The 27,862-nt window shown below is 41.5% G+C and overlaps 1 protein-coding gene across 1 annotated transcript in view; it reads right to left on the reverse strand.

Annotated features, from left to right (window-relative positions):
- Positions 1–27,862, reverse strand: part of LAMA1 (laminin subunit alpha 1) — a 173,416-nt gene that overhangs the window by 104,490 nt on the left and 41,064 nt on the right. The window contains exons 4-7 of the mRNA XM_032293344.1: positions 6,356–6,598; positions 5,231–5,410; positions 2,392–2,481; positions 262–379 (exon numbers count right to left, since the gene is read on the reverse strand). Of these exons, the coding sequence (XP_032149235.1) occupies positions 262–379; positions 2,392–2,481; positions 5,231–5,410; positions 6,356–6,598 (631 nt within the window). The remainder of the gene's footprint in view (positions 1–261; positions 380–2,391; positions 2,482–5,230; positions 5,411–6,355; positions 6,599–27,862) is intronic.

The raw sequence follows: 27,862 nt of genomic DNA on the forward strand, positions 1-27,862 counted from the left end.
TTCACCATGTTGACCAGGATGGTCTCGATCTCTTGACCTTGTGATCCACCCGCCTCGGCCTCCCAAAGTGCTGGGATTACAGGCGTGAGCCACCACGCCCGGCCTTAACAATTGAAATTTTAAGATAATCTGCAGCTTGGAAACTACTTAAATTTCTAAGAAAATAAGTTATTTGCTAACTATAAAAGTTGTTAAGACACCACAAACTTAAACGTATTAAGAGGAAAAGGGTACTGACCTTCAGGTTCTAAATGTACTGACCTTCACATGTATTGCCGGAGGACACGGTTCCTGGCCTCCAGGGCTGCTGATGGTACCCAGGACAGCACCTGTCACAGCTCTCCCCACAAGTGTTATGCTCACATTGACACTGTAGTTTCTATACAATAAGGAAGCCAAAACTGCATCAGAAAATGTATCTGCTTCTTTTTCTTAATTTTAGAATGAAAAGAACCTATCTGTCAAATATGTGGCAAGACCTCACTACAGAAGATATATGATTATGATCAAAGCAAATTGGCTTTTAATTTCTAGCTGCCAATATATACAAATGACCTGATTACAAACTGAAATGAAGAGGAATAAAGCAAAACCAAAATATGACTTAACTAACAAAATGTTTTAAAAGAGATACATGGACATTAAGGGTTTAGAACCTCCTATTAATAATTTTCTTAGTGTTCTTCTATATATTTTTCAGCATTGATAATAGAATAGTCCTATTCAAGAGGTAAAGAATTACAAAGATGGCCAGGTGCCGTGGCTCATGCCTGTAATCCCAACACTTTGGGAGGCCGAGGCGGGAGGATCATGAGGTCAAGATATCGAGACCATCCTGGCCAACATGGCGAAACCCCATCTTTACCAAAAAATACAAAAATTAGCTGGGTGTGGTGGCACGCGCCTGTAGTCGCAGCTATTCGGGAGGCTGAGGCAGGAGAATTGCTTGAACCCAGGAAGTGGGGATTGCAGTGAGCTGAGATTGCGCCACTGCACTCCAGCCTGGCTCCTAGTCACAGAGCAAGACTTTGTCTCAAAAAAAAAAAAAGAACTACAAAGATTAGAGGAAAATAAGAAGTAACTTCATAAAAGAAGATGTTGTAACCAGCTTGACCAACATGGTGAAACCCCATCTCTACTAAAAATACAAAAAAATTAGGTGGGCATGGTGCTGGGCACCTGTAATCCCAGCTACTTGGGAGACTGAGGCAAAAGAATCGCTTGAACCCAGAAGGCAGAGGTTGTAGTGAGCCGAGAACACACCACTGCACTCCAGCCTGGGCAACAAGAGCGAAACTCCAACTCAAAAATTAAATAAATAAATAAATAAATAAATAAATAAATAAATGGAGAAGACGTAATATTATTCATTTAATACTATGTTAAAACAGATAAACCTTTTAATCTTTTTTTTTTTTTTTAATTGAGAACAGAGTCTCACTCTGTCTTCCAGGCTCAAATGCAGCAGCATGATCTCGGTTCACTGCAATCTCCACCTCCCAGGTTCAAGCGATTCTCATGCCTCAGCCTCTCGAGTAACTGGGATTATAGGTGCACACAGCCACACCTCACTAATTTTTGTATTTTCAGTAAGGACGGGGTTTTGTCACGTTAGCCAGGCTGGTATCAAATTCCTGGCCTCCAGTGACCCACTGACCTCAGCCTCCCAAAGTTCTGGGATTACAGGCGGGAGCCACCACACCCTTTTAAAATCTTGATTTAGTACCAAAAAAATGGAAGGGGAGAAAATGGGAATAGAAAACCGTTTTTTTTTTTTTTTTTTTTTTTGAGACAGAGTCTTGCTCTTTTGCCAGCTGGAGTGCAGTGGCATGATCTTGGCTCACTGCAACCTCCATCTCCCAAATTCAAGCAATTCCCCTGCCTCAGCCTCCTGAGTAGCTGGGATTACAGGCGTGGGCCACCACAGCCGGCTAATTTTTTGTATTTTAGTAGAGACGAATTTCACCATGGCCAGGATGGTCTCAATCTCCTGACCTCGTGATCTGTCCGCCTCGGCCTCCCAAAGTGGAAAACTCTTCTTTTAAAAAATGTAAACATAATTTATAACTGCATATGTTGTCTGTTTCACGTTCTTATAAACAGAAGAGCTTCAAAATTAGTAAGACCACTGAACTGTACACTTTCAAATGGTAAATTTTATGTTAGGGCTATTTTACCACTCAAAAAAAGCACTGTAAGAACTTAATTAGAAATATATCCTCCAAAACAAAATGAAATTGTTAAAAAATACACTAAATTTCTGAAAATCTGTTTTTTTGCAGTGTAATTTTACACCTTCCCATGTTTGCTTTGAATAAAAAAAGAGTAATGCAAATATAGCTACAATTTCTGTTTTGAAGTTTTAGTAAAATGTAAAATACTAGAACTCACCTTTGTAGCTTCATCCCATGGGCAGCTACTAGCATGGCCATAGCAGATACACATGCCTCCAACAGAAATGTCCTTTATTGAATAATAATACTAAGGAAAAAGTTATGAACAAAAATTAAAACCTCAGTTTCAGTGAAATGAAAATGTTGCCACAACAACAAATATCTCATGTGTTTTAAGGGTTTTTACTGGTACTCTAAAAAATAATTATATGTACATTTAACAATTATATTTCATGAACAAAGAATTCTGTGCTCAATTAAAATGAATTATGCTCAAATTAGCTCAACAGAACCCACAGAAGTCTAAAAAAATCCCCCAACTTGGATGCATCTTAAATCAAGTGAGTAATCTTTCAAAATTCATTATTAAAAACCCTAAAAAATATGGGAAATTGGATACAACACTCTATAGAAAAGATCATGAACAAGTAAGAATTATCCTAGAATGCAAAGTTAGTTTACCACACACAAATCAAGAAATGCAAATCACATTAACAGAATAAAGTGCTTTCCTCACTTCTCTATGTTTTCACATGCTGGTGTTAATACACTTCTTTTTAGATTTCATTTTCCATTGTTCATTGCTAGTGTCTAAAAATGTGATTCATTTTTGTTTATTGAGTTTGTATTTTACCACATTGCTAAATTCACTTATTTCTGGTAGCTGTTTTGTAGATTTTCTACGTACATAATCACGTCATCTACAAATAATAAGTTTAGTCTTACTATGGGTGCCTTTGATTTCTTTTTTCATTATTGAACATTATTGAGAATTATTGAACAAGACCTTTTCAAATAAACAATAAAACACTGCCAAGGGGAGTTAAAGAAGACTTACAGAAGTGAAAAGTTATAGCATGTTCATAGATTGGGTGACTCAACATTGTTAAAATGTCTTCTAAAATTCTTTCCATATTGGTCTACAGAATTAATGGAATCCCAACGAAAATCTTAGCAGGCTTTATTTTTTTAATAGAAATTAAAGTGATTTAAAATGTATAAGGAAATACAAGAAACCTGACCCCTCAAACCTACTATAAAGCTTCAGTAACCAAGAAAGCTTGTTATTGGCATAAGAAGAGACAAATAGATCTACGGAACAGTAGAGTTCAGAAATAAACCCACCATAATAAGGTTGAATAGTTTCCAACAAGGGCCCCAAAACAAGTAAAGTATTCTCAACAAATGATGCTAGAACGATTGCATATGCATACAGAAAAAAATAAAAAGACTTTCACTTCTTCCTCACACCAAGCAAAAGAAATTAATATGAAATGAATTATAAATGTAAAAGCTAAAACTATAAAGCTACTAAAAGAAAGCCTACAGTGATATCTTGGTAACTTTGGGATAAGCTAATATTTTTTGAGAGGTCATAGAAAGCATTAACCATAAAAGAAAAAATGATAAATTGGGATTCATCACAAAACCTCTGCTCATCAAAAGTCATAGGAAAGTGAATACGCAAGCACCAAGTAAAACGGATATGTTTCCAATATATACATATCTGATGGATTCATAAAAAAAGTATAAAAATCTTTTATAAGTCAGTACTAAGGAGGCTTATTTTTTGTCCAATTTTAAAACGGACCAAAAAAACTCTGATTGGATACTAGTAAGCACATTGTCAACATTAGTCATCAGAGAAACAAATTAACATCACAAAATGCCAATGCACGCACATAGGAAGAGCCGGCATAGACATGACTGACAGCCCTAAATAGCTAAGAGTGTGTGGTGCAACCAGAACTCTCACACATTCCTGGTCAGACTACAGAAGGATACAACTGCCGTTTTTGTTTTTGAGACAGAGTGTTGCCCAGGCTGAAGTGCAGTGGCATGATCTTGGCTCACCGCAACCTCCATCTCCTGGGTTCAAGTGATTCTCCTGCCTCAGACTCCTGAGTAACTGAGATTACAGGCATGTACCATCACACCCAGCTTTTTTTTTTTTTTTTTTTTTTTTTTTTTGTATTTTTAGTAGAGACAGGGTTTCACCATGTTGGTCAGGGTGCACTTGAACTCCTGACCTCATAATCCACCCACCTCGGCCTCCCAACATGCTGGGATTACAGGTGTGAGCCACCATGCCCCGCCCCCTCCTCTTTTTTTAAATAGAGTTGAGGTCTCACCATATTGCCCAGCCTGGTCCCAAACTCCCAGGCTCCAGTGACCCTCCCATTTCAGCCTCCCAAAGTGTTGGGATTACCCCCGTGAGCCACAACACCCAGCTGGATACAACCACTTTTGATGTAAGTTTAGTATTTTTTTGTTTTTAAGTTAAACATCCAGCTACCCTGTAACTTAGTAATCCCACTCCTGGGTTATTGAAGGGATATGACAATTTTTGCCACATCTTGCCAACTAGAAAGTGCTAGCAAGAAATATAAAGAAAGAGGCATAAAGAAAAAAAGAAGAAAATTTTTGCCACACCCCTCTTGTACACTTAACTATATACTTAAAATCTGTATGCTTTCCTGAATGTAAATAAGTGTCCCAAACTTTAAAAGAAAACCCTCACTTGCTGAAGATCAGATGTGGAACCAGACTAGAATGTGAAGAACAAAGACCATGACATTCACCACATTATGGCACTATGGGGATGGAGTGGGTGAGGGACCTGAGGACATGATTTTGGCCCATCACCTAAAGGCAGCATCTGTAACAAATGATACATAGCAATCTTACAGGAAATAAAGATATAGCCGCTGGAAAAAAAAAAAAAAGAAAAAGGCCAACGTGGGGCAAAGAACAACCAAAATGGAAAGAAGAAAAATAAGAGTTCCCTTAAATAAAGTGAATCTTTCACAGTGGCAGGAGTGCTGTCCCATACTCACGCGTCTGGTAACAATAGGATCCAGGTCTTTAGGTTCCCGGTGGCTAAGGGTCATGAGATCTGCATTGAGCGTTCTAATGCGTTGTAAGCGAAGGCGAATATATCGTGCAGAAGTGAATTCTAGCAACTTGGGTGAAAGATCATCAGCGCTTGGTCTGCCATTGATCAGTGATGTATGAATCTGAAGATGAAGGCATCAAAATAAACAAACGTCAATTTTTGTTTGTTTGTTTGTTTAGATGGAGTCTGGCTTTGTCACCCAGGCTGGAGTGCAGTGGCGAGATCCTGGCTCACTGTAACCTCCACTTCCCAGGATCAAGCAATTCTCTTGATCCTGACTTTAAGGAAGTCTGTACAATCTGAGTGTGCTGGGCACTGAACTGCAAGACTTCAAGAATCTCCAGTGCTCACCACCTACCAGTGAGAGGAGAACACTGAAAAACCGAGAACTACAACTTTGGGGGACATTTTAGCTCTCTAATATTTCAACAAACCTTGCCCTGGTGCTGTGGGAAAGATGATCTGAGGAGGATCTGAGGGCATGATATGAAATCCCAGCAAAGTGAAGACTGACAGTGTCCTTGAAGACAGGAAGTCAACAAGGTCAACTATATTGATTGTGAAATTACTCATCATAGACACAATTCAAGGCCACTTTAAATAGAGGTAGATGCTTATATTAAAGATCTTTGTATAGACAGAGATCAATTGTGAGTGTTTGATGCTGGCTCTGACAATGCCTGTCTTTTTTTTTTTTTTTTTTTTGAGATGGAGTTTCGCACTTGTTGCCCAGAATGGAGTGCAGTGGCGCAATCTCAGCTCACCGCAACCTCCACCTCCCGGGTTCAAGAAATTCTCCTGCTTCAGCCTCCCGAGTAGCTGGGATTACAGACGTGCCATTACACCTGGCTAATTTTTGTATTTTTTGTAGCGACAGGGTTTTTCCACGTTGGTCAGGCTGCTCTCAGACACTTGAACTCAGGTGATCTGCCTGACTCGGCCTCCCAAAGTGCTGGGATTACAGGAGTAAGACACCGTGCCCGGCTGACAATGCCTGTCTTAACATTTGATGCAGGCAGACTCTGATGAAGGAAACAGGTCTTGCCACAGTGGGCACCATACCTACCTCTCCATGTTCAAGTGGCACCAGTCTGGAATAGTAGGAGGTGCAGATCACTTCATCATCGGCCCTGTAAGTGGGTGGGCCTCGTCTTGGAGTTATATTGTAACGAGACAAACACTCCGAGTCACTGACTGCATAATACTGCCAGGGGCTGAATGTGGTGCCATCCAGAGAATGCTCCAAAATCCAGTTTCCAGGTCGAGGTGCATTGGCAGCTTTAATGATGACATATGCGACTTGAAATACCTGAAACAAAGACACTGAAAAGTCTCAATCCAGAATCGATATAAGCGAGGCACAGAATGAGAGCTATTGCACGATCTCACTTAAATGTAGAATCTAAGATAGTTGAACTCAGAACCAGTAGAATGGTGGCTGCCACGGGCTGTGGGAGAAGGGAACAGGGAGGTATTGGTCAATGCATACAAAGTTACAGTTACGCAAGAGGGTTAAGTTCTGGAGATATAAGGGAAGGTAACAACGCAGTACTGAATACTCGAAATTTATTTATTAAAAGGGTAGGTCTTAAGTATTCATCATATACACAAAAGGGTAACTATGTGAAGTGCTAAATATATGAATTATCTGGATTGTGATGATTATTTCACAGTGTGTAAGTGTATGAAATCAAGTTGTACACCTTAAATATATACAATAAACTTTTTAAAAAATAAAATCAAGGCCAGGCATGGTGGCTCACACCTGTAATGCCAGCACTTTGGGAGGCCAGGGCAGGTGGATCACAAGGTCAGGAGATCAAGACTATCCTGGCTAACATAGTGAAATCCCATCTCTACTAAAAATACAAAAAAAAATTAGGCATGCATGGTGGTATACACCTATAGTCCCAGCTTCGGGAGACTGAGGCACGAGAATCGCTGTACCCCAAGAGGTGGAGGTTGCAGTGAGCCGAGATGGCACCACTGCACTCCAGCTGTGCAACAGAGCGAGACTCCATCTCAAAAAATAATAAGAAGGCCGGCAGGGGGTGGTGGGGGCGGGAATGCAATCAGTAACAGCTATTCAAAAACAAAAGTGCATCTTGAGAACTGGTACACATCGATTGCCAAAATCGAAGCTTTGGCATATAACTGCTTATACATGTTAATCAGAAATGTGTCTTGTGAATCATCTCCTAGTGGCATTTGTTTTCAGAATAAACTCAAAAAGTACTCACAAATAAATTCGTATTATTATTATTATCAATATTGGTATGAACATAAGAGCTTGTTCTTGTTTCCAATGTCTTTATTTGGATTCTGAAAGATACTAGCATTATGTTACATTAATAATAGTGTTAAAAGTATTTTTCATAGTGATTTGGAGATAACACATCTAACTATGAGAAAAAAGCCCACTACACATGTACAAAATGGCTAAAATCCAAAACACTGAGAATACCAAACGCTGGTGAGGATGTGGAGCAACAGGAACTCTCATTCATTTTCAGTGGGAATACAAAATGGTACAGCCTCTTTGGAAGATAGTTTGGCAGTTTCTTACAAAACTAAACATGCTCACCATACTCAGTAATAAAAATGCTCACCATACTCAGCAATCATGCTCCTGGGTATTTACCTGAATGAACTAAAAACTTAGGTCCACACAAAAACCTGCACCACCATTGCCAAAACTCAGAAGCAACCAAGAAGTCCTTTAATAGGTGAATGGAAACACATGCTATGGTGCAGCCAGACGATGAAATATTATAAAGAAAAGAAATGAATTATCAAGCCACAACAAGACATGAAAGAACTTCAAATGCATATTACTGGCCGGGCACGGTGGCTCATGCCTGTAATCCCAGAACTTTGGGAGACTGAGGCTGGTGGATTGCCTGAGCTCAGGAGTTTGAGACCACCAAAGCAACATGTGAAAACCCCATCTCCACTAAAATAGAAAAAATTAGCCCGATTGTGGTGGTGCGCACCTGTAGTCCCCACTACTCAGGAAGTTGAGGCACAAGAATCACTTGAGCCTGGGAGGCGGAGGTTGCAGTGAGTTGAGATCGTGCCACTGCACTCCAACTTGGGCTACAGAGTGAGACTCTGTCTTTAAATAAATAAATAAGGCTGGGCATGATGGCTCATGCCTGTAATCCCAGCTCCCAGCACTTTGGGAGGCCAAGGCAGGCAGATCACCTGAGGTCAGGAGTTCGAGACCAGCCTAACCAACACGGTAAAACCCCATCTCTATTAAATACAAAAAATTAACCAGGCATGGAGGCGCATGCCTGTAATCCCAGCTACTTGCAAGGCGGAGGCAGGAGAATAGCTTGAACCTGGGAGGCTGAGGTTGCAGTGAGCTGAGATTGCACCACTGCGCTCCAGCCTGGGCAACAAGAGTGAAACTCTGTCTCAAAAAAAAAAAATTACCAAGTGAAAGAAGTCAATCTGAAAAGGTTACATACTATATGATTTCAACTGTATGACATTGTGTAAAAGGCAAAACTATGAAGACAGCAAAAAGATCAGTGGCTGCCAGGGGCTCGGGGGAGGAAAGGAGAGAAGAATAGGTGGAGCACAGATTTTTAGGGCAGTGAAACCACCTGCATGATACTCTAATGGTGGGAACATATCATTACACATTTGTCTAAACACACAGAATGTACCACACCAAGAGTGAACCCTCATGTACACTATGGACTCAACAATAATAATGCACCAATATTGTTTCACCAATTAAAACAAACGTACCATTCTAATGCAAGATGGTAACCGTGGGCGAAACTGGGGGGGAGGGAGAGGGTGAGGAGTATGGAACTTTGTACTTTCTGCTCAGTTTTCTATAAACCTAAAGGTGTTCCAAAAATGTCTATTAATTAAAAAAAAAAGTCAGAGTAATAAGGAAACAAACTGGAGAAAAAATGAATGTAGATGACTATTACCAGCAGGAGGAGACCAGCCAGACAAATCCTGGATTTGGAAAGGACCCTGGTAGATATCTCACTCAAAATCTAGCACTGAGAAGGAATTATGTTTCCAAAACCCAGGCCTTCTCTAAATACTTCCAGTGACAGGAAAGTCATTAGCTCCTAAGACAGTCCTTTTGACAACTCCCTCATTAGAGGATTTTGTTTGTTGGTTTTTGAGACAAGGTCTCACTCCATTGCCCAGGCTGCTGGAGTGCAGTGGCATGGTATCAGCTCCCCACAGTCCCAGCCTCCTGGGCTCAGGTGATCCTCCCACCTCAGCCTCCAGAGTAGCATGCACCACCACGCCTGGATAATTTTTGCATTTTTTCATGTGACAGGGTCTTGCTATGTTGCCCAGGCTGATCTCAAACTCCTCGGCTCAAGTGGTCCACCCACCTCGACTTCCCAAAGTGCTGGGATTACAGGCTTGAGCCACTGTGCCTGGCCAGAGAATCTTTTTTGACATTATTCAAGCTCCTCCATAATATTCTACTTGCTGGAGATGCAGAAAAGATCTTGGAATCCACCTACATGTAACTGTCCTTCAAGTATCTGAACATAACTATCATACATCACCTCCAGAATCTCTCATTTTTAGCCTCAATATTCTAGTTTCTTGAAAAGATTCATCATTTAACAAGACATCCTCGCCTTGTCATAAGGCTCTGGACACAACCTTATTTTAAAATGCAGCTCCCAGGAACTGAATAGAGAACTCCAAATGTTTTCTGAATTGCAAAGAATACAGTGAAAATATCACATCCCTTGTTTTAGTCATTCAGCCTTAGCAAGCATTCACTTTTCTGAGAGTAAACTTAGATTGCTAACTCAGGTTGGGGTAGCAAGCAACAGTAACCAAAAAATGCCTTTCTCCACATGAACTGCTACCGACTCCAGACTTTCTCTAACCTGAATGGACATGGGTAACTTTTTTAAAAAACCAAAGTCCAGTATTTTTCATTTTTAAAATAGATATGCAATACATTTGTGCAAATGTATGTCTAAATGTGTGTGTACAGTTGACACTTAAACAGCAAGGCTTTTAACTGCATAGGTCCACTTATAAACGAATTTTTTTGTGTGCTTCTGCCACTCTGGAGACAGCAAAACCAACCCCTCTTTGTCCTCCTGCTCAGCCTACTCAATGTGAATGCGACAAGGATGAGGACCTTCATGATGATCCACTTCCACTTAGTGAACAGTAAATATAATATTGTCTCTTCTTTACAGTTGTTTTTTTTTTTTTTTTTTTTTTTGACTGAGTCTCACTCAGTCACCCAGGCTAGAGTACAGTGGTACAATCTCAGTTCACTGCAACCTCTGCCTCCTGGGTTTAAGCAATCTTCCTGTCTCAGCCTCCTGAGTAGCTGGACTACAGACACACGCTACAAAGCCCAGCTAATTTTTTTGTATTTTTAGTAGAGACAGAGTTTCACCATGTTGGTCAGGCTGGTCTCAAACTCCTGACTTCAGGCGATCCACCCACCTCAGCCTCCCAAAGTGCTGGGATTACAGGTGTGAGCCACCAGGCCCAGCCTCTTCCTTACAATTTTAATAACAATTTCTTTTCTCTAGCTTACTTGATTGTAAGAATATAGTATATAATATATACAACACATAAAATATGTGTTAACTGTTTATGTTATCAGCAAGGCTACAAGTCAACAGTAGGCTATTAGTAGTTAAGTTTTTTGGGGAATCAAAAGTTAATCATGAATTTTTTGACTGCATGGGGGGTTGGCACCCCTAACTCTCACATTATTCAAGGGTCAATTGTATATATATATATATATATATACACACACACACACACACACACACACACGCGCATATATGTATATATGTAAGTGTGTGTGTGTGTGTAAATATATATATGTATACATAAAAATTTAGGTCAGGCGCGGTGGCTCACGCCTGTAATCCCAGCACTTTGGGAGGCGGAGGTGGGCAGATCACTTGAGGTCAGGAGTTTGAGACCAGCCTGGCCAACATGGTGAAACCCCATCTCTACTAAAAAAAAAAAATACAAAAATTAGCCAGGTATACTGGTGGATGCCTGTAATCCCAGCCACTTGGGAGGCTGAAGCCAGAGAATTCCTAGAACCCAGACAGCAGAGGCTGCAGTGAACCAAGATCATACCACTGCACTCCAGCCTGGGTGAAAGAGCGAGACTCCATCCTCCCACCCCCAAAAATAATTTACACACATACACATATGTGTATATGTCTTGGGAAGGAAGTTGTTAACTTACTCTAATTGCCTGGTTTTCTTGGTTTTTATTTCTTTGCTTTTCTTTTCCCTGTTTCTAGAATTCCATAGAATCAACAGGGACTAATAATTCTATCTCATTATGGTAACTCTTTCCACATGCCAGAAACGTTCTCCAATCAATTTTAGTCTGCAAGTGATTTCAGCGTGTCAGATGTTTTGGCTATCTCTGTGCATGTGCCACTTTCCTTTAGAAGACAACCACTGTTTCTAATGTGCGTTAGAAGTGAAATAATGTGCTCAGGGTTTTCACAAGGAGGACAAGGGAGAACATCCTCACAGCTATTCATCACTGTCCAATTGTTTTGTAAATGTCTGCATCATAAAAGCTGAACTCTATGAATATGTGGGTTGCGATCATTCATTACTGCTGCACATGTGAAACTCAACTCTACAAAGTAGAGGTGCCACGTGAGCCAGGGTTATCAGGCAGCCGATTTGGGAGGGAGAAAAGACAAGGTCATTTACAAAGACATCTGAAACAGAATGTAATTACTTTGTGTCTTCCAGTTTCACACTTGAAAATGGAAAGAACTAACAAGTTTACCACATGCACGTTAAGAGCTTTACACATATATCATCTCATTTAATCCCAAACAACCCCATTATTGTTTTTGTACCCATTTGACACATTTGGAAACTGATGAAAAGAGAGGTCAAGAAACAAACTACTGAGTTGCAGGTACCAAAAGAAACCAGGTGGTGTTAACTCAAGAGTCCTCTGCCACCCTCTCTACTGCCTGCCCCCAAATGTCCACACATACCTAGAGTCACTGGACTTTCCTTTTTGTAATACCAAGAAAGAAACAAAAAGATTCCTGCATTCGCTTGGAGACCAGGTTGATATGTTAAGTACAGTGGCAGCTCTTTCAGTTACTCTGCTGAGCAGAGGGAGAGGATGGAGAGTGTGCAAGAAACAAAGATGAATGACTGCTAATGCCACAGAGCACTTACTGTGGCCAACGCCAGTGCCACATGCTTCATTAGCATTACTAACACTTCGATTTTTTTTTTTTTTCAGACAGTGTCTCACTCTGTCACCCAGGCTGGAGTACAGTGGCATGATCTCAACTCACTGTAACCTCCGCCTCCTGGGCTCCAGTGATTCGCCTGCCTCAGCCTCTGGAGTAGCTGGAATTACTGGTGCCCACCACCACGCCCAACTAATTTTTGTATTTTTAGTAGATGCAGGGTTTCACCATGTTGGCCAGGCTAGTCTCAAACTCCTGACCTCAAGTGATCCACACCTCCCAAAGTGCTAGGATTAAAGACACGAGGCACCATGTCCTGACAACTCTTTGAATTCTTACAACTACATTCTTCTTATGAAGTAAGTACTGTCATTTCCCCCTATTACACATGAGAATATTGGGGCACAGAAAGATTAGGCAATCTTCCCAAGATGATCTCACAGGTGCTGAACTGTATACGGCTGGGCTTGAACCCAGGCAGTTTGTACTTTTTTTTTTTTTTTTGAGATAGAGTGTCACTCTGTTGCCAGGCTGGAGTGCAGTGGTGCAATCTCCGCTCACTGCAACCTCCGCCTCCTGGGTTCAAGCAATTCTCCTGCCTCAGCCTCCCAAGTAGCTGGGACTACAGACACGCTCCACCACACCCAGATGATTTTTGTATTTTTTTTTTTTTTTTTTAGTAGAGATTGGGTTTCACCATATTGGCCAGGATGGTCTCGATCTCTTAACCTTGTGATCCACCCAACTCTGCCTCCCGAATTGCTTGGATTACAGGTGTGAGCCGCCGCGACTGGCCAGTTTGTTCTCTTAAGCGCTGTGCCACACTACTTCTATAATTGCAAAGAAAAGGAAAGAAATCCCAGGCTGAGACAGCTGGTAAGTCCTAATTTGGTTTTTTCACCCTCTTACTCCAACCAGTGCCCTCCTTCCCTTCCTTCCTCCCCCCGCTTTGTCCCTCCCTCCCTCCCTCCCTCTCTCTCTCTCTCTCCTTCCTTCTTTCCTTCCTTCCTTCCTTTCCTTTCTTTCTTTCCTTTCTTTTGAGATAGGATCCTAATCCAGTTTTTCCACCCTCTTACATCAACTAGTGTCCTTCCTTCTTTCCTTCCCTCCCTCCTTTCTTCCCTCCTTCCCTCCCTCCCTCCTTCCTCTGTCTTTCTTCTTCCTTCCTTCCTTTCTTTCTTTCTCTCTCTCTCTCTCTTTCTTTCTTTTGAGATAGGATCTCATTCTGTCACCCAGGCTGGAGTGCAGTGGCATGGTCACAGCTCACTACAGCCTTGACCTCCTGGGCTCAAGAGATTCTCCTACCTCAGCCTCCCAAATAGTTGTAACTGCCAGCAGTCACACCATGCCTGGCTGACTTTTTAACATTTTATTCATAGAGACAGAGTCCCACTATATTGCCCAGGCTGGTCTTGAACCTTTGGGCTCAAGTGATTTACCCACCTTGACCTCTGAGTGCCATAATTACAGATGTGCACCACACCTCATCCACAGTTATTTCAGTACCATGTTCCAGTACTTTATCAACCCTTTGCCAGCTTTTATTCTGAGAGCTTAGTCATAGGTAAGAAAATGATACCAAACGGAAGAACAACCATAGTGAAAACTTCAGGACAAGCTCTCAAGCGAGGAGCTGGTCAACTTTTATCTTTATCAAAGCCTTCCTTACCATGTTGGCCATTGTCCCCAAAATCTCTCAATAGTCCTCAAGGTCCCCAAACTGGAGACCAGCAAACAAACTAGGGGTCCTGAGAGCAGTAAGTCTGATGAAGAGGAAAACAGTGCTATGAAGAATCTAAATACAATGCGTCTTCACTTTGCCCCATTATGGGCTGAACTGTCTCCCCCAGACTTCATACACTGACATTCTAACCTCCAGTAGCTCAGAGTATGTCTGTATCTGGCGACAGCATCTTTAAAGAGATGATTAAGTTAAATGAAGTCATTGTAATGGCCCTATTTCAATATTTCTGGTGTCATAAGGAAAGCAGATTAGGACACAGACAGTACAGAGGGGAGACCATGTGAGGACTCAGGGAGAAGAAGCCACTATGAGCCAGAAGAAAGCAACTCTGCTGACCCCTGGACTTTGGACGTCAGCCTCCAGAACTGTGAGGACATCAATGTCTCTTGCTTCAGCTGGCCAGTCGGTGCTACTTGTTACAGTAGCCCAAGCTGATTAATAGAGGCCCAATTCACCAATCGTGTGTTGACAAATTGGTCTTATACATAATGTAGAAAAACTGAAGGATTCTCTGTTAGCATATAGAATTTTTTTTTTTTTTTTTTTTTTTTGAGATGAAGTTTCGCTCTTGTCACCCAGGCTGGAGTACAATGGTGCAATCTCGGCTCACTGAAACCTCTGCATCCTGGGTTCAAGCAATTCTCCTGCCTCAGCCTCCTGAGTAGCTGGGATTACAGGCACCCACCACCATGCCCAGCTAATTTATTTTTATTTTTAGTAGAGTCAGGGTTTCACCATGTTGGCCAGGCTGGTCTCAGACTTCTGACCTCAGGTGATCCACACACCTCAGCCTCCCAAAGTGCTGAGATTACAGGCATGAGCCACCATGCCCAGCCAGTATATAGAATTTTAAACCCTTGTCCCAGTAAAATCCACAATATTTCTTTTGCCTTTTTTTTTTTTTTGCATGGTTGACTAAACTGCCTTTTCTCTGGATTTAAGGTTGGTTGAACACAAATTGATGATGCAGGGGTTCTCACTAGACTCACAGTCAATGTAGTCTTGCTAAACCTGCAGCTGATACCGACATTTTTAAATCCACTTTCATCACGATTTTCCACCAAGTAGCTTTTGTTAATGATCGCTGGAATGCACATAAACAGTGTCACATAAATAAAGTAGGCACACATCAAACACCACTTTCTAAAGAGGAATCCAGACAGGAATGTTCATGTGGGCCTCAATCTTAACTTAAATATATTAAATCCATTTCAGGCACAGATGTCTAAAAAATACAGATAACCTAATTTTCCAACATCAGAGGTCAACTTCCCATGTGCAGAGAGAAGTGAAGCCTCTCCTCTCCACAGACAGTGCAGCTGTTCTCTGCATGCTCTCAGAAAATCTACAGGGCTCAATACCAGGGACGACTCCCCTCCAAAAATTCTCCATAGAAGGCCCTACCTGCCTCCATGGTGGTAACTGAACAGTGAATGAAGGAATGTTTTCTCTCTTGCATGAAAGAAATGAACTTTCCCCAGACAAAAGAGGTTTAGATGAACAGTTGAGTGCATTTGATAAATAATACTGCTCAATTATCCCTGTGAAAGTGGCGATTTTGTGCTCTGTAAGCTTTACATCTCATGAAATCATTAGAGAATGAACTGTGAAGTGACCATTTGAATTAATACTTACTACTCGTGAATAAACAAGCAGTTATTTGATAGGAGGCTAATTACTAATGCAGATATGACTCACTTCCAGTTTTATAGTGTGTCAATCACGAAAGCACTTAGTCAATTGATGAGCGTGTGAAATGGCAACAAAAACTAGGAAAAACAGAGAGGCTAGGGAGCCGAGAGGGAAGGAAAGATGCCTGCGATACACGTTTTAAATACAGTTCTCAGAGCAATTACTTGAAATGTCGTTTATATTATATTTCAGCTGGCAGTTTTAACTGTTATTCCCTCATTTTAAGAGCAGTACACTCAACAGACAAAAAAAAAAAAAAAAAACAGCTTCATAATGAGAACATTTTAGAATAAAACATGATTTGCTTCTCTTTGCATTTGGTGCTACCATTAGATGTGCAAAATAAACATGTCCCAAAATTAAAACCATACAAAACATGTCCATGTCCAGTAACTTTTCTCTTTTTTGCTCCTTTTCTTTTTGCCTTTTGTTTTCATTGGGGGAGGAGGGACTGGCTGCCAATAGTGACAAATTTAGATCAAGCAGATTTCTTTCCTTAAAATTCTTCAGATTCATGTCTCAGACAATCGAGGAATGCTCCTTTGGAACTATGCTGAGATACTTAAAGTGGATATTGAGGAAAAGCCAAAGGAAGAAAAACAATTACTGACAAATAGAGGGCACAGAGATACCAGTCCCATTCAAAGCGTAAATAGTAACTCACGATCAGTAATCTGAAGGCAGGAAAGGAATACTTCAAACACCTGACAGCAGTGGTTCTGTCTTCCATCAGTAAGAAAAGCGATTTCAAAAGGAGCCCAACCACCAGCTGACCCACGGTCCAGGTGTCACCATTTCCATTTGAGGATGACTAATAGTATTGTTGTTTTTAAAAGTGTGCAGGCTGGGGGTGGTGGCTCACGCCTGTAATCCCAGCACTTTGGGAGGCCAAGGTAGGCAGATGGCTTGAGCCCAGGAATTTTAGACCAGCCTGGGCAACGTGGCAAAACTCCGTCTCTGCAAAAACTACAAAAAAGTCAGCCGGGCATGGTGGCACACACCTGTAGTCCCAGCCATGAGGAGGCTGATGTGGGAGGATCACTTGAGGCCAGGGAGTCGAGGCTGCAATGAGCCATGATGGTGCTGCTGCACTCCAGCCTGCACGACAGAGCGAGACCCTGTCCCTCATCCCCCGCAAAAAGTGTTGAACCGCTTTATCTAAGAAATGGAACAGACAAGTAAGAGGCTGGTTTCCATTCCTAGCCTCGATGTACATTTCTCCCTATGATTGTTCCTTTGCTCAAGCTGACCAAGTGTTCTTGGTGATTTTGTTAAATTTGTAGAAAATTAGCTGGAACTACCTCAAAACCACAGCCAGGCATGTCCCCAAATGCTCTTTGTTGGGATCTTCATTTCTTTTCCCCGCCTTGTAAGCTCCATGTGACAACCAAGTGCCCCTAAAATGATATAAACCCACTTGTGAAATGCAGTTACAGGCCGTTCACAGAACTGAGAAATCCAAAAGGCGCCTTTTCTATTCTCCAACTCCTAACCACTGCCTTGGCTGGAACTATCGAGGTTTCACCTAGGAGTATCTTAGCCTTTGAAATCACACTAGGGTTTGCTCCGATATGCAGTTCCCCATTTGCTCATGTCGGGACAGTGGTGACAGTGAATGGTATCCCTTCCTTCCTCTTCTGACCGTGGAAGTAGGCTCAGAATCTGTCATGGAGATTGGAAAAAGCAGACTGCAATATTCCCGATGAAAGCAAAACTGGAGGATGTGGTGTAGATGGGCGCAGTGGAGGCTTGTGTGACACACTCCCTCCTGCATCACAGCCTGAGTGGGCACTTGTGGACCCGCCCCAGAAGCTCTGTCCTGTGGGTCAGAACCTGAGAACATCTGAGAACAGCCTGAACAGGAAAAGAAGAGCACTCGCGTGCTCTGGGGCAGACGGTCAGCTGTTTCCTAGTTAGGACAATGACTGCTCCTCCCTTGAGGACGTGGGGGAGGGGTGAGCAGAGAAGCACCCCACATGGACATAGGAGACTGCGGATGAGGGATGCCCACTAACAATTTTTCACTGAAACTTCGTTCAGTCATTGTTAACTGAGCATCTGCTTTGTCACAGGGACTACAGCAAGTGCCACAAATATGGCAGTGGATGGAGGACTTTGTGACCCAATGCCCTGGTGGGAAAGCCAGGGGCTAACCAAGTCACCAGGGAGAAGGGCAGAGGCTGCAGGAGTGTCTGGGTGTCCGGGGAAGGCCAATTAAGTCTGGAGAAGGCAGATGGTCAGGGAAGGCTTCCCTAAAGGCATCTCTGAAGCCAGATGGGAGATATCCAGGTAACTGGAGCAAAGGTGTGGAGGATCAAGGAGGGGAACCCCGAGTGCAAAGCACAGAGGAGGGAGTGCAGAGATGGCAGGAGAGAGCCGGGTGGGGGGGCTGGCCAGGGACATGGGCCACCATGTAGATCTTTGTGAACCACGGTAAAACCCTGACCATCCCAGAACTTGAAACCAAGGAGCTGCAGGGTCACCAGGGCTGAAGGTCACAGAATCGGATGTTGGTGCCTGGAAATCATGAGAGATGGCAGTGCCGACTTTGCAAACACCAGGAGACCAGAGCAGAGAAAAAAGCAACGGGTCTTACAGGGTTTTCTAAAAGGTCAAAATGTGAGTGAGAAGGAAAACACAAAGAGGTCAAGCAGCGCTTTCCAGCGCTGGTCAGATCCCTCTCTCCACTGTGGGAAGAGTGCAGAGTTCTCTCCCGCCTCATATGGCCCCAGAGCCCACACTTCCCCTGTCTTGCGCCAGCCCCAGAGAATTTCTGGCTGAAAACGTCTGACAAGTCAACTTCTTTTCACCTCTTCTAGACCTCACATTGACCCGTTTTTGCCCCAGCTGATGTAGCCATGGTGAAGAGCTTACAGCTGGATCCCTTCTTCTCATGTCTTCTCATGAGAAAACACACGACTGTCGCACCCAATGACAGTAAAAGGGGCCCTTAATATTAAGCCTTGAAAATCCATCAGACGACACTGTCTAGAAAAGGTGTGCGAATCTGTACTTAACGAACTCCATTAAACATTAACCTATTAGTTACACATTTACAACACCCAGAAACAATAATCATGTGTTTTCTTTCCTTTGGTCACTAAATCTAGCTGAATCTTTTACAGTTATAACACTAGAGAGACGAGAATATATTGTTTTCTGTGTGTGTGTAAAATTTCACCTTTTATATGGATCCTTGGTCTATATTCTACTTGGAGATTCTCCTTTATCTTTAGACACATCTAACTTCATTGAGTATCCAACTGACAAATCACCACATTTAAAGCTTATTTTTTAAAAGAGAATATCCAAATATGTAGGATACATAATATATAGGAAGACCCTTGTTTCTTTTTTAAAAAGATGCAGTGGGGCTGTAAAATAGTGCCGGTACATGGAAAACAGTATGGTGGTTTCTCAAAAAATTAATCATAGAATTACAATATGATGCAGCAATTCCTCCTCCGGGTATACATACAGAAGAAGGGAAAGCAGTGTAAACCAATGTTCCCAGCAGCACTATTCACAACAGCTAAAAGGTGGAAACCGCCTAAGTATCCGTGGATGGATGAATGGCTAAACAAAACGTGGTCTACACATACAATGGTATATTATTCTGTCTTAAAAAGGAAGGAAATTGTAATACATGCTACAACATAGATAAACCTTGAGGACATTCTGTATGCTAAGTGAAATAAGCCAGACATAAAAGGGCAAATCGAGTATGATTCCAGTTATGTAAGCTTGATTACCCAGAGTAATCAAATTCATAGACAAAAGCTGAATGAAGGCTACCTTAGGCTGGGGAAAGAAAGGAACGTGGAGTTGGTGTTGAAGGGGTTTGGCGTTTCCATCTGAGAAGATGGGAAGTTCTGGGGATGGATGGTGCTGATGGTTGCACAACAACCTGAATGAACTTAATGCCACTGAGCTGTACACTTAAAAATGGTTAAAATGGCTCCCACTGCAGCCTCGAGGGCCCCTGTCCCCCCTAGTTCTTCCTACTGATGACTAGTGGTTTTTTTTCTCCTGTCCTTGTGTTGAAGACAGGAAGCAAGGGTGTCAAGCCCCCATTCCCTCCCTACTCTGACAGCAGGATTGGATGTTGTGCATTGCGTTTTTTTGTTGTTTATTTTGTTCATTTTGTTCCGAAATTTAAGTATGTAAAATAAAGAATATGCTGCTTTTATACCAAAAAAAAGGTTATGATGGTAAAAACACCCCCTCCAGAAAAAGAGATGAGAAGTGAATGGTATGAAGACACAACCTTGTGAAACACTGAGCTAAGTTGAAAATGAGTAGGAATGTGGTATTTCTAGGCAGGGGCAAACTCCATAGAAACCAATTAAGGCAGCAAAGGTCAAGCAAACAGCTCCAAGGGGATGTCTGAAATCTTATCTTTCTCATGACCTGATTTCAGTCACATTCTTACTGAGTTCTGGCAAGGCATGATGATACTTCAAAAAATACAAAATCAGAGCCCCAAACTGAGGGTTTTACAGTGAAATACTGTTCAGACAATGCTTTCTCCTTGGTGATATTTCCTCAACAGCAAGCTGACCTGGGGCAGCCCCATTTCTTGCCTGTCTTGGTCTATAAGACTGATTAAGACTGGCATAATGTTGTAGATGATCCTAAAATTGTTCATCCCAATGGACACCTACTAAGTGGTTATTTAACTGGCACTTCTGCCATAGGAAGAACACATGTAAATATCCTCTGATTACATACCACTAAATAGCAGGAAAAGCAAAAATTCTTAAATTATGATTGATAATTCTCATGATTATATTGTAAATACTATAGGGGAAAAGGTCTTAGAAACTGTTGAAACTGGCTGGGTATGGTGGCTCATGCCTATAATCCCAACACTCCGGGAGGTCAAGGCAGGCAGATCACCTGAGTTTGGGAGTTCCAGACCAGCCTGACCAACATGGTGAAACCCCTCTATACTAAACATGCAAAATTAGCTGAGCTTGGGATTACATGCCTGTAATCCCAGCTATTCAGGAGGCTGAGGCAGGAGAATTGCTCGAACCAAGACTGTACCATGGCACTCCGGCCTGGGCAACAAGAGTGAAACTCTGTCTCAAAAAAAAAAAAAAAAAAAAAGAAGGAAAATAAAAAGAAAAAAGAAATTGTTGAAACTGCACTGGATTGGTCACTTGCTCTTAAAAGGGTGATTAGTAATAGCCAAAATTTGACCCAAAAACTATCTTACAGAGGGGTGTAAGGGGAATTCTCTGTACTTTCCATTCAATTTTTCTATAAACCTAAAACTTCTCTAAAAACTACTCTATACTTTTTAAAACACAGAAACAAACAATTACACATATTCTAATAATTCTCAACTGATCAGAAAGCTTGTGGTCACGTGCGGTGGCTCACTCCTGTAATCCCAGCACTTTGGGAGGCCAAGGTGGGTGAATCACTTGAGGCCAGGAGCTTGAGACCAGCCTGGGCAGAATGGCGAAACTTTATCTCTACTAAAAATACAAAAATTAGCCAGGTATGGTGGCATGCATCTGTAGTTCCAGCTGCTCAGGAGGCTGAGGCACAAGAATGGCTGGAACCAAGGAGGCGGAGGTTGCAGTGAGCTGAGATCACACCACTGCACTCCAGCCTGGGTGACAGAGTGAGACTGTCTCAAAAAAAAAAAAACAAAAAACAAACAACAACAACAACAAAAAAAAAAACAGCCCAGTTGGCTGAACAGAAGCTAATAGTTTTAAGGCTTTACCAAATTTCCCAGGCTACCTCAGTCTGTACAGCTATGCCATCCAGCTAATTATCTGCAGGTTTTAATTTGACTTCATGGTTTTCCCAGCCTTCATTTCCAAAACGGACAGGCCACAGCAAGTCACTGCTTTCTAAGTGTCTGCATACAAATTGCAAAGAGACCATAGGTCTGAGGAGGTGCACTGGCAGCAATAGGCAGCTGTCCTGGTCACTGAGAAGTCTCTACCCTCATTGCACTTTGGCAGCCTGGCCATCTCACCAAAACCAGCGCTTTCAGAGTTAGAATTCCACAATCACCCCCTTTCCCCTGCAAAAAGGTAGTGATAGGTGAGTAATATGTTTTTAATTTCCTATAGTCTAGAGAACTTCAAAACTAAATTGAATGTTTTCCATCATTTAGGCTTAAAATGACAAATCCAGAGGATGTGTTCTCTACATCCCAGTACATATTCATGAATGACATGGATACAAATCTACACATTCTTCAGATTTTTCATGTAAGTGTAAGACAAAATAATGAATAGGAAAGCACTTGACAAAATGCACAATACGGAGGTAAGGTATCAGATTTCTAATCAATTTCCCCATGTTCCCTAGTTATTCTATGACAACTGGCACTTCTCAAAATAATGAGACTTAGAGTCAAATCAGTTTTTTCTCTTTGGTTAGAATATAACTTGAAAAGTCTGTCCAGCCTCCTGATATCCAAAAGCTAAAAATGTCACCATCATGTTATATCAATTTGATTGCCTCAACAGAGATTAATAATCACGACAAATCTATACATGTGAAGATAATAAAGCAGACCAAGCCTCGTCTAAGCATCTGAATTTACCTCAGTGTTCCTAAAGAGACGTGCAGTGCAGTGACATAACAACTCATTGTACATAAATTTTTAAAAATTCTCTGCTATTCAATTAGCATAGGACAAAAAAAATAAAATAAAATTCTGGCCAGGTGCAGTGGCTCATGCCTGTAATCCCAGCACTTTGGGAGGCCGAGGCAGGTGGATCACCTGAGGTCAGGCGTTTGAGACCAGCCTGACCAACATGGAGAAACCCTGTCTCTACTAGAAAAATACAAAATTAGCCAGGCGTAATGGCACATGCCTGTAATCCCAGCTAGTCGGGAGGATGAGGCAGGAGAATCACTTGAACCCGGGAGGCAAGGTTGCAGTGAGCTGAGATCGCGCCATTGCACTCCAGCCTGGGCAACAAGAGTGAAACTCTGTCTGAAAAAAAGAAAAGACATTTCTAATCTCCATACTGTCGAGGAGTTGTGAAACACACTTTGTCACTGTTACTGAGTATATAAATTGAGCAATGTTTTTGAAAAAAATAAGGCAATAGAGATCACATTGTTAAAAAGTTTAAGCATTTAATCAAATAATCTAAATTTTTAGAATCAACACTAAAAAATAAATTACCATAACAGCTATAAAATATTCAAATATTTGTTGTAGCATAATTTAGAATAGCCCCAAATTGGAAACACCTTAAATGTCTCCCAGTGGGTACAGGTTAAATGAATTATTGTGTAGCCAGATGATGAAATATCATCCTGCCATTAAAAATTACTAGGGGAATTTTACTGCTCACCATGAAGAAGAAACTGGTACCACCTGGCTCTCCTACAGAGAAAATAGCTGGAACTCTGGACACAGCACATAAAGAATGGGTTTCAGATATTGGACGGGACAGGGACTCCAGGGAGAAGAGCCCAGGATTGCTTTGCTTGCAGCCTGGAGGCACTTTCTGGACTGTGCTTTGTCAGTGTTTTATAAAGTTAAATATACACATACCTTGTGGCTAGTTCCACTCCGATATAAATGAAAACACACACCCAGAAAAAGACTTTTATAAGAATGTTCACAGCAGCATTTTTACAATAGACAAAAACTGGGAAAACCAGAAAGACAACGGATATATAAATGTTGGTATATCTATAAAGTGAAATACTATGCAGAAATGCATGGAACAAGCCACTCATACAAGCAATTGCACGTGAGTCTGACAAACCTCATGCTCACAGAAAGAAGCCAGACACAAAAAAGGACACACTGTGATTCCATTGATAAGAAGTCATCTCACAGGCAAAACTCCACTAAAGTGAAAAAAGATCCAAGACTGGTTCCTCTGGTGGGAGGAAGGAGAGCAAGTGGGGAATTGGCTGGGAAGGGAGTGGGTGATGGAAACATTTTGTACCTTGACAAGGGAATGGCTTATACAAGTATCTGTATTTATCAAAACTCACCCAACTATACACTCAGCTCTCTGCATTTCACTTATGTCAATTAGATCTCAATGAATAGAAAAAAAATGAGAGAAAATGTTTACTCTAGGACTGAATGTACTATGTCAGCTCTACAGACATGCCAGGCATTCCAATTTCCAGGTCTTTCCCACCCTACTCTTTCCTGCTGCTTTCTTCAGCATTCCCTCCTCCCTTCCTCCAGCAGGCTGTTCCCATTGTTTCCTTGAATCACTAAATGGTTCTTCCTATGTGTTCTCCATGCACCCCCTGCTCCTGCACACCCTACACCACTCGGCAGAAGCCTCTTTTTCTCCACCAGACCAGAAGCCCCTTGAGGGCTGGGACCTGCCTTAAGCTTGCAATGAAAGCAACCCTGCTCATCACTGCTAATAACCAACATAGTGTAGGAACCACCTATGTGTTGTGCACTTTCTCTGCACTGAGGGCTTAACATGGATTTGATCATTGTCTTGTTCATCGATGAATCCTGAGATCCCAGTACACACAAGGCAGATATTCCATAATTTCTTGAATATATTCAGTGTTCTCAGATACGATGCAATAGAGCAAAAGTTACCTAGTTGTTAGAATTACAGGTGATTTTTTAAGTAATTTTTTCTAAAGGTTTTCTATAGTTTAAAAAGTTTCTGCTATTATGTGTTACTAGCACATCAAAATAAAGAAGTTCTGTGTAGAGAAAAGGTCCATTGAAGATATTTTGAGGTCTAGCTGAGGTTTTTATAAGCCATTTTTTAAAACATGTTGTTACAGCTTTGTTTTTAAAGATGGAAATGCTACAATCTGAGTAGAAGCTAAGCCAATACATAAAAAGAAAAGAAAAGCTGGTATGGATACCAAACTGCACTATATTTTTCAAAGAAATATTTCTCCAGAAATTACAACTTATCCCTTTTTTTCAGCTTCACTATAACAGGAAGAAATAATAATTTCAGAACGGACTTCCCTTTTTTCCCTATAAATATACAAAAAGCTTTACTTTGATGCCAAAACAGTTGGGGATCTGAAAAGCATATTGTGATCCAATCCTGCAAAAACGTCTTCACGGATTTCCCTGAATCCTCCCAGGCCCAGTGCAAGAAGCCCTGCTGGGTAGAAACACTGAAACAGTCCGGCCAAACCTCGGCCACTGAAAACCTAAAGAAAACTGAGCTCTGCCAAATGGCAAAATGGTTATCCTGGACTGTTTGGCAACCCCCACCAAGAATACACAAGTGAGAAAGCTTAAATATAAATCTTGTCAAGAAACGAAACTTCATCATGTGCCTAAAGCCTGGCCTCAATTGTTTTCACTTATTCGGTTCACTTATTATTAAAAGAGCAATCTGTACATTCCTGTTTGGTTCCTATAAGCTCTTCACCTCACTTAAAACCAAGGGTTCCTGCCCCTACAAGATAAGATATGCAAGGCTACAAAGATTAAAGCCTCCAGAGAAAGACCCTTTCAGAAGGCTAAGGCAGTAGTAGTTAAAACAGGCCTCAAATTCTTCACCCCTCCTCCCGTTGACAATGAGGCTGGTCTATTTTTCCCAACTTGAATCTCTGCGGATCTGAGTGACTGGGTGGCTCACGGAGGACAGGGAAACTGGCACTGTGTGACTGGAAACCAGGTCTAAGAGGGGACACAACTTCTGCCTCCTGACCTGGGCTGCCCTACAAGCAAGCTGCCTTAAGGCCGCCATGCTGTGAGGAAGCACAGGTGTACATGTGGAAAGACCACACAGAGAAGCTCTGAACTCTCATGAACATAGCCTCCAGCTGACCCAGGGACCTTCTCTCAGCTGGTCCAGCACTCTCTTCCCCAGGTGCCCTGAACCCCTTCCTTCAGCTGCCCCAGAGACCTTCTCCCCTAAGCTGCTCCAACTCTAGCCCCCATGGTCTGCAGCCTTAGACATACCCACTTAGCCAGGACCTTCCTGAAACCTGACCCCACTGAAATCAGGAAACATATAAAATGAATGTTGCTGTTTTAGGCCACAAAGTTTCCAGTGATTTCTTACACAATAGATAACCAGCAGAGAAGCTATGCATGAGAAAGTAAAATCAGATAATGAAAATGTGAAAAAAAAAAAGAAAGACCTATTTCTGAGGGTAGCAGCTTCACAGAGAACATGACAACAAAGGTAAAAATGCCTGAAGGGCAGGAATTTTGGGTGGCTTACTTCCAAATCATAATGATGAGCTTAAGATTTCTTCCAATCTATTTATTTTACCAAGCAAATTTTAAAAACCTTAATATTTGAAATTGGTGGAGGCCAGTATGAAGTAATAGAAAACTGGAATAGAATAATTATGAGTACAAACAAGCATACAGTGAAAGTAATTTCTATCTGAGTGCTTCTAGGAAGGGTCTCTGCCTACTCTCTTTTCAGGAACAGCAAAAATCCACTGGTAATGAGAAGCTGCAATTTGCATGCAATTCTTGTCATCAGTCTTTAAAGATTTTATGTTAAGAATGTGAAATTTGCCTATTTTTTTGTTGGCCTTGTCAATGTGCTTAATGAACACTTTATATTTGAATGATATAATAATAAACCTCACCCAGTACTGGTCAATTTTTTAGAACTTTGGGAGAAAAAACAACTGACATCTGAATTAATGAGATTTTACAAAACCCAGCAAACAAGTAGCTCTTGTCTAAAGGTTTGCATAAAACAAAGGCTCCTCTGTGATTATGTTCCCACAACAAAGTGCTACTTCCTAATTAAACCTACACATAAAATAAAGCACTGCTCCAAAAGGCAGCTTTATTTTCAATGCCATAGGAAACTTTCCTTTTTTACAAAACAGATCTTATCTTCTAAAAGACCATTACACATCTTTACTCACAAATCTGACCCTTGCTTCCAGTGAAATGTCGGCTGAGTTTAAAAGTATTTTAAGGAAAGTAGAAAATACTGATTTACTTTCCTGTTTCTTGGCCAAAAAAAAAAAAAAATGTTAGGCAGCACCCAATTCTACCAACCACTGCAAAAGCAAGGAGGAAGTGTAAATACCCTGCTGGATTCACAGGGAGAGAGAGGACCCCGCTGAGCAGTGGTATAGGCAAACAGAACAAGAGGGAAAGGACTAGAATCTGAACACTCCCAACATCAAGAGGGAATTGCAAGAGCTCTTATCAGTCTCCCCATAAAGTTAGAACAAAGGAAAACAATAATTGGAGACCAAAGACAAGGAGACAGCGTGGCATGGTGTAGAGGGAACCAGAGGTCCTGGTTTCCAGACCTAGTTTCAGCACAGGCAGCCAGACTCTGGGCAAGCCTATGACCCGCTTGCTCTGTGCTGCGATTTTTGTACCTGCAAAGAGACCACTCGCATTCCAGAATTGTTGGGAAAGGCAGATGAAATAATACGGATGAGAAAAAAATGCTATAACCTATACCTATACATTCTTATATGTGTACCTGTCAATAACATTCCTCTTTTAAAAGACGCTCAAAACAAAATTAACCATAAATTTGTCATACGAACCTTGAACATGATTTATATTCACTCTATTACTTCACTGGTGTATGTATGAAATGAACCCTTTTTCACTCAAAGCTCAAGTTATTACCCATAACAGAAAAAGCACCAAAATGTCAGGCCTGAGAATTCTTAGGCAAATGATGGGTAAGCTGTAGAGAAACTATTAACACAGCTTTAACAATTATTAATCATGAGTTTCAGTTATACTGGGAAATGTTCATGCTATAAAATTATATGAAACATTAGAACACAAATTTATAAGTCACATAATCTGTCTTGGCTGGAGGGTCGGAGCGGTGCAATGCTGCAGAGCCCAGGGTCTTAAGCTTCAGGGCGCCCTACCCTTGAGTAAGCTTCTTAAACAGTGTAAGTCTCAGTTTCATCATCTGTCAAAAGGGAATAATAACAGGAGCCAACTCAAAGTCGATTGTGAGAATTCAAT

The sequence above is a fragment of the Sapajus apella genome, unplaced genomic scaffold, assembly GCF_009761245.1.
Source record: "Sapajus apella isolate SASKATOON/1434 unplaced genomic scaffold, GSC_monkey_1.0 scaffold29, whole genome shotgun sequence".
NCBI classification, from domain to species: Eukaryota; Metazoa; Chordata; class Mammalia; order Primates; family Cebidae; genus Sapajus; species Sapajus apella.